The sequence below is a fragment of the Neomonachus schauinslandi genome, chromosome X, assembly GCF_002201575.2.
Source record: "Neomonachus schauinslandi chromosome X, ASM220157v2, whole genome shotgun sequence".
NCBI lineage: Eukaryota > Metazoa > Chordata > Mammalia > Carnivora > Phocidae > Neomonachus > Neomonachus schauinslandi.
Window position 1 is genome coordinate 74869102 of NC_058419.1, and position 10514 is coordinate 74879615.

Genomic DNA, 10514 nt, shown 5'->3' on the forward strand with positions numbered 1-10514 from the left:
TGATAAAACAAGAACCTAAGGGTCAATTGGCAAGAATTGGGACAGAAGTGTGGGAAACTAGAATCCCAGCCTCAATTCCCTCTTTATGGGTGGTGGGATCTTGGGCCACAGGGCACATGCCAGGGAGGCCAGCAATTCTGGTGAAACCTGGAGAGTGGCCATTTTCACAAGTGGCTGCTCCAGCGAAGAGCCATTTTCCCAGACTCCAGGCAATGACTACTCCGAGGATCCCTGGCTGGGCCAGGAGTACAAGATCATCGCCCAGATCAACAATGACTATGCTCACCTGCTGCATACAGTTCCCTCAGATTATGAGCTTTTGGCCACCAAGGACAAGGACGTCTGCTAAAAATGCCCTGCTAAGCCAGGGCCTGCTGATATAATTGCCTATTAAGCCCCTGCTTTCTGCATAGCCACCTTCCCTGTTACCCCTCTTCCTGGATGACCCAACATGTCTTCCCTGCCCAACACTGAGGTTCCTAGGAGTGACTGGCTTTGCCTAAGAAGTTACCATATGCACTGCTACTGGGTGAGGTCTTAGACCCTTCTGTTTTCCCTTCTTCTACTGCTTCTCTTTGAACACCAGAGGGAAGTTCCCATAGCATTAAGACTTGGTCATCATGCTTCCAGATACCATGCAACTTTGGCCTCTTGCCACCAGAAGACCAGAGGGAAACTCAGCTTTGCCAGCTGAGGGGACCAGTTGTTTCCAGGATCACTTCCTTTTTTTTTTTAGGGCCAGATAGCTTTTAAATAAGATTTGTAAGTAACAGGTCAGGATTCAGTTTTGCTCCTGAACTGTGAGTCTAGTGCTCTGCTATTCTTTTGATGCTCAATAAATATCTAATCATGATAGCAACCTTGGTTGTATTGGTCTTCTCTCAAGTACCTACCAAGTGAATAAAGTGAGACTAGTTGAGATGTTTGGGGACATGGAATTATAAATAGCACTTTTTCTTTTTTGGTCTTTCTCTTTCCTACCCATGCCATCTTTACCTTACTTCAGAGGTGGACCCATCTGGGACACAATGAATGTTTGGCAAGTTAGTACCCAACTGTCTTCCATCCCTTTCTCTGTAACCCTGCCAACTCCACCTGGATGACTCTCTTAAGTCAATTGGAAACCTGAAAATGAAGGATCCTTTCTTCTATTTCAGGGGACTGTGGATGCAGAGATAAAGGGCTCCTTTCTTTCTAAAGTATGGATATATCACCCTCAAAGATTTCTACCTCCTAGAATCCTAAAATCTTTGCAGTGGTTGTATTCATCATAAGTCATCTCTATCCCCTGGCCTCTTCTTACAATGTAGAGTGAGGGTCAAAGCAAGGAAGTCTTTTTCATCAAGCATAAATGGGAAATAAGAGTGTAGGGGTGTGTGTGTGTGTGTGTGTGTGTGTGTGTGTGTGTGTGTGTGTGTTTGTCCATTTGTGTGTGTGCACACATGCATACAACTTTATTTCAGTCTCCTCTGTGAGGACCTGTCCTAGGCTGGCTCAACACTACTTCCTTTCCCTCTTATAATTCATGTCAAATCAACCTCTTTGCTCTTCATGCAACCTGTTTTTGCCGCTTTTCATTCCAGTGCAGTCCCAAGGTCAGCTCAGGTTTCACCAAGAGCTTCTCTTTGGATGATTACATAAGTCAAAATAGTACAAAGAAATGAACAAGAAGGAATCCTCTGCTTCACCACCATCAACCCACCAAGTCCATGGTCAAAACCTCAGTGTTTTCCCCAATAAGCCAGATTCACATAGCTGGTGAAAGGAGCAACGTATTCTTCCCCACCATGCTTACAAGCCTCTGAAACAGGGACCCACCCAGGAGAAACCTCAGCTTCTTTCATGAAACAGCTGTGTCCAGACCCCACAGCCTCAGGGAAAAAAATTATCTCTTCCTACTACCTTTGGAGAAAGGAATGACTAGGCTTAAGAAGAGAATCCTAACCATATGTCCATTAATAAAAGGAGCCCCAAACCCAGGGACACTTCCCTGTTATCCCCATAGGAGCTATGGACTCCTGGGGATATTTCAGAGTCTCTTGTCTTAAAAAGCTTAGAGATCATTGATTTTAATTCTCCCTTATTACAGATGAGGAAATAAAGCCTAGAGAGGAACAGTAACAGTCTAAAGTCACACACATCAAGTCAATGACAGAACAGACACCAGAAAACAGGTCTGTGAACTCCTAGGAGCATATTCATTGCAGTAGAAAGCTTATGGATATCATCTTTGCCAAAAACTAATACTTTTTTTCCATACAAGACAAGCCAGTAAGAGAGTCCTGGGTATAGGGCTAGCCCAAACCTGCAGGGTAAGCTAAATAAACATGGGATGATAATATATAATTGTTTTAGGCAGATGGCCAGTCAGGGAAAGCTGAAAAACTGAAAAAAGGAGATTCCCAAAAAAAGAGAGAAGATATGAAGTCCCTATAGGACAGTTTTCCAAGTTTTATCCAAGAGATGGCCTACAGAAAAAAAATTCCACGATTAGATAGACATGAGAAATGTTTCATTCTATAGCTCTCTATTGGAGATTTCCAATGCAACATTAGAATATTAAAGGCTCTGAAAATCCTGAATAAAACACCTGTATAACTTTGAGTTACCACATAATTCCAAAACCTATTTGTCCTCTGAGCCTACTTTTTTTTGCCTTTCTCCTCCACCCCTGACTCTATTTCTCAGGAGGAAAACCCCTCACATGCCCTATAGCATTATCATGACCACAGTTTAATTTTTTTCACAAAATTCCTGGATGGCATTTTGATCCAACACCAAGGATAATGGTCTAGTACAAAGTCAATCAATCAGTAAACATTTATTATTTTCTGTAACCAGAGTACTGAGCTGCATGCTGGGGTAGGGATGGAAAGGGGAGACAGCAATCAAGGAAACATAGTGCTGTCCTCACAATTTACTGGGGAATTCAAAAATATCCCCTGGAAAAGTTTACTAACAGTTTAAGAGGTGCTATTAGGCAATAGGAGAAGAAAGGGGTACATATAAGGACCAAAGCAAGGAGTGTTCAAATGAAGAAGAAAAAAAGTGTAGGCTAACTTTCACAAGTCTTTGGAGAGACTAGATTTTGGCTGGACCAGAAGTATGAGAAATAATTGAATAGGCAGAAAAAAAAATGGAGAAAGTATAACCAGAAGGAAAAAAAGACATGAGGAAGAGGAAAAAATAAATAAGGTCAAAATGCATTTAGAAGTCAAGGCTGAATATCAGGAAAGTGGGTTTCTAAGCCCTGTCATGAAGCTTGTGTGAAAGTTCTAGTGTCCTTACTGGGAGACTCTGTAGAGGAATGTGAAGAAAGGAAATATGAATCAAAGAGCACGTCCATCCCTGGGCCCTATATACCTTTCCAAGACCATTATGCCCCCCTCAGGCTCTGACAATATAGAAACAGTACAGGGCTGTAGCTTCAAGAGTTGCCTCACTTTTCCCCTGGCAACCTCAGATACAATGCTTCAATTCCCTCAGAGTCACTGGAAATAACTTGTGACAGATTAGTTCATGTTTGGCAAGTGATCTTGTATCCAGTTGGCAATTTATTTGTTGTATCCCAACTGCCCTGGCCTGGAGCTGTTAGGCATGTGCCGCACTTGGGGTATTTGACAAACTGACACTCTACCACATGGAGTGTCCAACTCAGCTTGTCAAATACACGGAGCGTGGCACTGCAGGAGGCCAGGCCAGGGGCTTCAGTGGGGAGGCAAGATCTTCCTGGGAGATGTGGCCCTGGAGGGAAAGAAAGAAAAATGAGTCACACCCTGAACTCCAGAGAAACTGCTGAGGATAAGGACTAGCTGAAACATCAGAATAGGGAAGTGAGCAAAATAGGCATAAGGCTCCCAACCAGAAGATGGATCCTAAGGGAAGGCCCAGTTGAGATCACAGATGAGGCCCCAGTGCTCAAGTTGGGGTCCTCAGGCTTGAGTACTATAGCTATGGCATTTCTTGGGGTTCCAAGCTTCAGTGGACTCCTATATGCAGTAGGGAGAGAATTTGGTCATTGTCCTGCCACTCTGACCTCAGGAAAGGACTAGGCCCCAGAGTCAGTGTCCATGCCCTCCCTTCCCTACTCTCCCACAGTCTTGTGGTTATGAACATAGACTTTGAGGTTAAACATAGGCTTGAATTTTGGCTCTGTCACTAAGTAGCTAAGAAACTTCAGATAAATTATTCATCTCTCTGAGCTTGTTTTCCACATCCACAAAATGGGTGTGAGTACTTACCTAATAAGTTATTGTGAAAATGGCATGAGGTAATGTATATAAAGCTTTTAGTTCAGTATTTGATGCATAAAAAATGTTCAAAAATGATGGTTGTGCTACCAGAAGGAAAGCAAGGGCCATTGACAATTGATTTAACAGGGTCAGGACAGATGAAACAGGAATGCTTTATGGCCTCAGCCTTTCCTAACATGGTCTCCCTTGTCCCATCAGGACTCAAGAATGGCAGCTATAAAATGACCATCATTTAGTCTTACCCACTCATATTATAAATGAGGAAACAAAGGTTCATATTGAGGAAGAGAGTTGCTAAAAGTTATACAAGCTGTACAGTTTGGGCTGTGCCTTATCACCCCATTGTGCCTTTCAGTTTTCCTCATTGGTTCTTTTACCTCCCTGTTATGTATATCTCTCTGGGAAAAGGGAGACACATCCACAAGGATGGCAAAAGACAAGCAGTAGACTTGGCAGTTAGGCACTGGGATCTTTCCACCCACAGCCATTAGGGAAATGAGGAAGCTGCCAGCAGCATGGTCAGGTCTGGAACTTCTAGGGAAATTCCCTTGGTAACACCCAGATCCTGTTGATAAAAATTCCAGGTTGTCTGTGTCAAATGTCTCACCCTCCCCACTGTGGTAATTGATCTATGAGAAAGTAGCTGGCCTATATTAAATACTGGCATGAAAAGTGGCAAACATTGCAAGATTTTCAGGAATAGAAAACTGCCCCATGAGGTCAGAATGCCCTGTCCCAGCTAAGACAAGGCAGAGGGGCTTGTCTTTCAGGAACAACAACAACAAAAAAGTAGTTAAAAAAAAAACTCAACTCTTTTAGTTTAATGTATGTTGGTGAGAGGGTGACATGCTTCTCCAATTTGAGATCTAGGAATGACTTCAAATATACGTCTATAAAGAGTTTTTCCCATACCCTCACATCTCTTATCTATTCAATCCACCTCAAGCCACCCAGAATTGTGGTTCTTTCAGCCAAAGCAACAATCTTGGTCACCATATATGGTATAGTGCAAAGAATCATAAAAACTTGGATTCTAATGCTGCCTTAGGTACCAACTAACCAATCATGGCATTGGGCAAGTCTTTCTTTGAGCTTCAGTTGTCTTCTCTGGAAATGGGGACAAGACTTACCTGGCAGAATTGTTTGGTGAAGTGTTTGGTCCAGCTCTGGAAAGTGTTTGGTGAGCTTTCCAGAGTTTCCCATATAGGTGGTCACAGGCACCTTGGTTCAGTCCCTGGAGCTGTGGGTGGAAGCCAGCCAAGAAAGCTGATTAATAGAGTTTGAGTTCAGGATGGCAAGACAGAGAGAACTGGATTGGTGCCTTTTTCTATAATTACCCTCATTGGCTACCAGCTCCAGTGAGAAGACCTGGATAAACTGGAGATGTCTGCAGCCTCCTGAAAGCCCTTTCTGACTTCATAAAAAAAGAGAGAAATATAAAATGGCTAAAGATTTCTTCTTAGTACACTCAAAGTTGAAGAGCCTTAAAGATCATGTCACCCCAGTATTAATGGAAAGAGTCAGTAGCTAAGCTGAAACCAAATAGGTTTTATTTCCACTCTTGATGTTCTAGTCCATGCCTCTCCAAAAGAGTATATATAAGAAAAGTAGGCTCAGTTGAGAAAGGCTGGTCAGACCCATAGGAAGAAGATGTGAATAGCTACATAGAGATATTAAGGAGCTCTGAAAGCTCTTCTCTTCGTTCTGTCATACTAGACAAAACAACATCATTTGTCCCCTGATCTACCCTGGCAGGGTTAACACAACAAACAGCAGGACTTGCCCTGCACCTAATCCAGTTGGGCCTCCTCATACATACTGGAGGCAGTATGGAATTTTTTTAGGCATGGTTCATCCCCCCATTCAGCCCCACCCAGAGATATTTACTCAGCATCACTCTTACGTCCTTTTCTCAACAGAGAGTTGACAACCATCAAAATAAGGGATATAAAAACAAAAAGAGTCTTTAGGTAAATGGCAAAATCAGGGCTGCTACTCAAATTTCCTAACCCCTGAGTCCAGAGAACATTCCACTTCCATGTGGCTATCTCTTAAAAAGCCTGTTTGAAGAAGAAATGTCATCCTCCTTTCTCACTATTAGAAGTTTCAGGATAGAAGACCACTGGGAACATTCTTCTCACCCACCCTTGACCTAGGATCCCTGAGGAGAGTATAAGGAGAATGGGAAAGGCAGGTCCAAGCCATGTTTGGTAGCCATGGACACTGCCCCAGCTTGGGAATCCAAGCAGAGAGGACAAATAGATATTATACCTGTTACCAGAGTGGTGTCTTGGTCTCAAAGGAGGCAAAAGTTCCCTGGTGATGAGCCAAACTGCAGAGGCCAGAGGTAACTGGGCTTTTTGCGTGGAGGAGGAAGGTCGTGTGTTTTGAAGGGCCTTTGGTGTCTTCAAGAGGAAACAGAAATGAGGAAGATAAGGCTGAGGTTAGCCAACGGAAATCTGGGTGCAAAATGACAAAACAGTGCTGTTGTGAAAGGGTTCACTACTGCAGCAACAGTTCCCACTGCCATGCACCCCCCCCGCCCACACACACACACCCGCCCACTCGTAGCTGACTTCCAACAGATACTGGTTCTCCAGGCTGCAATGAGGGAACTCCATGCTGCATTAACACTTATCCCAATGTTAATGAGGGAATCCTGGGATGTCACAGCTGAGACATTATCAAATGAAAATCCACATTGTCAAAATTAAGAAACAGACCTTCTGATAGATGAAAGAAAATTCCTGATATCAAAAAGCAAATTAGTGGCATAGCTGGAATTTAAATCCACTTCTATCAACTCCAAAGCATGGGTTCTTTCGCTGTCAGAATGCCTCCTGGTCCTGAAATACCCTTTTTACTTCCCTTTGACATGGCTTCTCACCTGGCACAGCTGCATAATTTGCAAGGCCTAGTGTAAAATGTACATGAGGGGCCTCCTATTAAAAAAAAAGTAAGAATTTCAGGATGATGACAGCAGAACATTAACCCCTATTGTGTGAGGTCTTCTTAAGCATGGAGACCTGGGAAACTTTACAAGTCACATGCTTATGAAGCTGGCCCTTGCTGGCACAGCTCTGGCCACAGATCACATTTTGGCATCCAGCCACTTACAGAAAGAAGGAAAGAAGGAAATTCACATCTATTAATAATAAGATTATGTGCTTTACATGTATTATCTCATTTAATCATCAACTCTGTTATGGTATTATCATCCCTATGAGAGGATGAAGAAACTGAGGCACATAGAAGTAAAATGACTTGCCTACAAACACAAAACTAAGAATTAATGGAGAAGACAGAATTTGCATTCAGGTCTTTTTGACTCCAAATGTTAAGTGTTTTCTACTCTCCCACAATGGCTACAAGGAGAGAAGAAAGTAGTTGACCTTGAGAAGGAAAATATGGTGCCAGACCATATTAAGTTCAACTGTGAGATTCAGGCTTCATGAAAAGTGTGAGAAGAAAGAGAGTGACTTCCTAGTGCCACATGTTTGCAATCCTTGGGCAGTCCCCATTCGCAGTCTGGAAGACATTGGATTCCCATTATGCAGTGCTCTACATCATGAAACCTGATAACATGGCAGAAGGGAGAGGCAATTTTTCAATGCTTTTAGGGTATACTTGTGATTGCTTTCAATGATTTCAGTGCTCAAGTCCCAGTCCTTAATCTACATAACAGAAGTAGGACCCTGAGCAGTGCTCAAACCCTGGTGAATAATCAATCTATCCAAGCTACATACAGTCTTATAAATTAAGGTTCAAGAGAAAAGACTATATGCTGGGATCCAGGAGTTTGGTGCCCCAGTCCTAGATTTGTTAGGTCTGTTTCCTCCCTTAGCTTTGGTTTTCTATTTAATCAACAGAAGCTCAACTAGATGATCTTAGTGGCCTCTCCGACTCAAATATTCCTTGGTTTCTTTATAAACTGCTCTATCCCTGCCCCTCCCTCACTGTGGGCTTCCTTGTGGTTGCAGGGTCTAGAGACTAGGGACAGCTTGGGATAGAGATTCACTTGCAGTTACACTACTCTGCAGAAACTTCCTTCTACCAGAATAATTTATTGGCTTTGTCCTTGAGACCAGTTTCCCCAGATATGGCTTCTAGAAAGATTCAGTTCCTTTTTATTTTTGGTTTCTGACTAAAAGCTTGGGGTGGAGTCAGGATTGTCCTGTGGGCACTTTCTTAGGGAGGGACTCCATCTTTTCTACTTACTTCACAGAGATTGAGTAATTTCAGCTGCCCACTCCTTTTTTTTTTTCCACCTATCAGTTAAAGTAATCTACCAACTTTTTAAAAGGGGCCTTTCTGAGGCAATGTTTTTACCTAAAATAGTAATTAATAGTGATCACTTTGAACCACATAGTATGTCCATGAAAGAGAGCCTTGGGAGCCAGAAGGACCTGCAAATCATGTCATCTATGCAGAAGACCTAAATTAGAGCAAAGATATTGGGATCCTTGAAGTTCCTCTTTACCTCATAAGCACAAAGCATGTTGAGAAGGGCCAACTTTGCAGCAATAGCACAAAGGGAACTTTCCTCTAGGTCTGTTGTCCAACCAAAAGACTCACAGTTCTCTCATTTTGGATGCTTTTTTACTTGGCTAAGCCTATTAAGGGGGATGAGGGAGAAGAGAGTTGGATGGACAGAGTTGTTAGGCAGTGCTGGAGTCCCACACTGTAGATACATTCATTTATTCACTCAGTGCTGGAATGGAAGGAACAACTGAATTTTGAGTCAGAGTCATTGTGTCTTACATTATAGGATTTAGCCCCTGAGTTATAGACCCACCTCTGTAACTCATTAACTATATGCCCTTGAAAAATCACGCACAGCCTGTTTGAGCCTCAGCCACCACATCATATTGAGGGATTCTTGGGAAGGCATGCACCCAAGGAACTATGTTTTTCTTCAGTATGAGATAAGATAATTTGACAAAAATACAAAGTGCTGTCAGAAGAGTGTGACTGTTCTAGGGCAGGGGACAAGGAGGTGGTTCTTGGGAAGGTAGGATTTTAGCTATATCTTAAAAGATGGAGAGACAATATAATGATGTTCATGATCTCTGAAAAGCCTTCTCTGACCACCCTTCTCCCACTGAAAATAATTGCTCCCTGCTGTGCTTGCCTCTAGTGCCCAAAACCTGTTCATAGTACACTTATGTATCTGTCTCTCCCAAGAACTGACCAAAGTCAGACTCATGTCTGATCCCTTCTTTTCTTCACAGGGCCATACAGGAAATAGTTATCCCAGAACTGCAAGTTGAATAAATTAATGTACCAGTGCACTATCAAAAGAAAGAATCCTCATAGCCCAAGTTCCCCACATTCCTTGGCTTACCTCATCTCCATGAAATCTTTCTTTTAATTTCAAGTTTATTTCCCTGCTCATTTAATCCCATCTTTTATTGGAAACCTGTCAAGAAAAAGCCCCAAGAACAATTGCAAAGCTGAGGCCACTTCCTGTGTAAGAGGACAGTGTCTACACACTCCACCTTAACCCCAGTGATTGCTGTGCATATGATTGCACTGGGGCTTCCTCTGAAAAGAAACCAAAGGCTGATGCAATTTATAGGGCACCTCCAGGCCAGGATGGAAAAACTTCATGTGTACCTGGGCCTGGCCATAGAAGATTTACTGTGATGTTCCCCACAAGCCCAGTGACATTGACAAGAGAGGTGGCAGCAACTAACCTACCAACTACAGCTCAACTTTATTCAACAGGCTGTGTTGAGCCTTACTGGCTGCAAAACTCTATGTTTGGTACAAAGGGGGAAAACTATAGAACAGACCAGTAATATATATCCAATAGAATATAATGTGAGCTCTAAATTTTCTAATAGCTACATTAAAATTTGAAAAATAAATAGGTGCAAGTAATTTTCATAATATATTTTATTTAACCCAATGCATCCAAAATGTTGTCTTAACCTATAAACAATGTAAAAATTTATTAATGAGATATTCTACATTTTTTGAAATGCAGTGTGCATTTTACACTTATAGTACATTGCAATTTGGACTAGCCATGTTTCCAGTTCAATTGCCACATGTAGCTAGTAGCTAATTGGACAGCACATGTATAAAATGTGGTCCCTTCCCTCAAGGAATTCACATAAGTATGTACAAGTAACAAGTACTGTAGTGGAGGTGCATGTATAGAAAGGAGAATTTCACCAGAAGTTAGAAGTCCTGGGATACAGTCTTTTCTCTGCCACTGGTTCTCTGTATGACCTTGAGTAAATCCCTCTCCCTCTA

At 42.4% G+C, this 10514-nt stretch overlaps 1 protein-coding gene and 1 long non-coding RNA gene across 3 annotated transcripts in view; one reads left to right on the top strand and one right to left on the bottom strand.

The window, feature by feature from the left end:
* The window catches only part of VSIG4 (V-set and immunoglobulin domain containing 4), a 54060-nt gene extending 53711 nt beyond the window's left edge, over positions 1–349 (top strand). For both annotated transcript variants that reach the window (XM_021679671.2, XM_044911791.1), the window contains one exon: positions 112–349. In XM_021679671.2, the coding sequence (XP_021535346.1) occupies positions 112–349 (238 nt within the window). The remainder of the gene's footprint in view (positions 1–111) is intronic.
* Positions 350–3678: 3329 nt separating this feature from the next.
* LOC110571763 lies at positions 3679–6611 on the bottom strand. The gene is made up of 3 exons (XR_002479809.1): positions 6525–6611; positions 5384–5493; positions 3679–3744 (listed from the first exon to the last, which is right to left on the bottom strand). It is a non-coding gene; the product is annotated as an uncharacterized LOC110571763 (long non-coding RNA).
* Positions 6612–10514: the final 3903 nt, after the last annotated feature.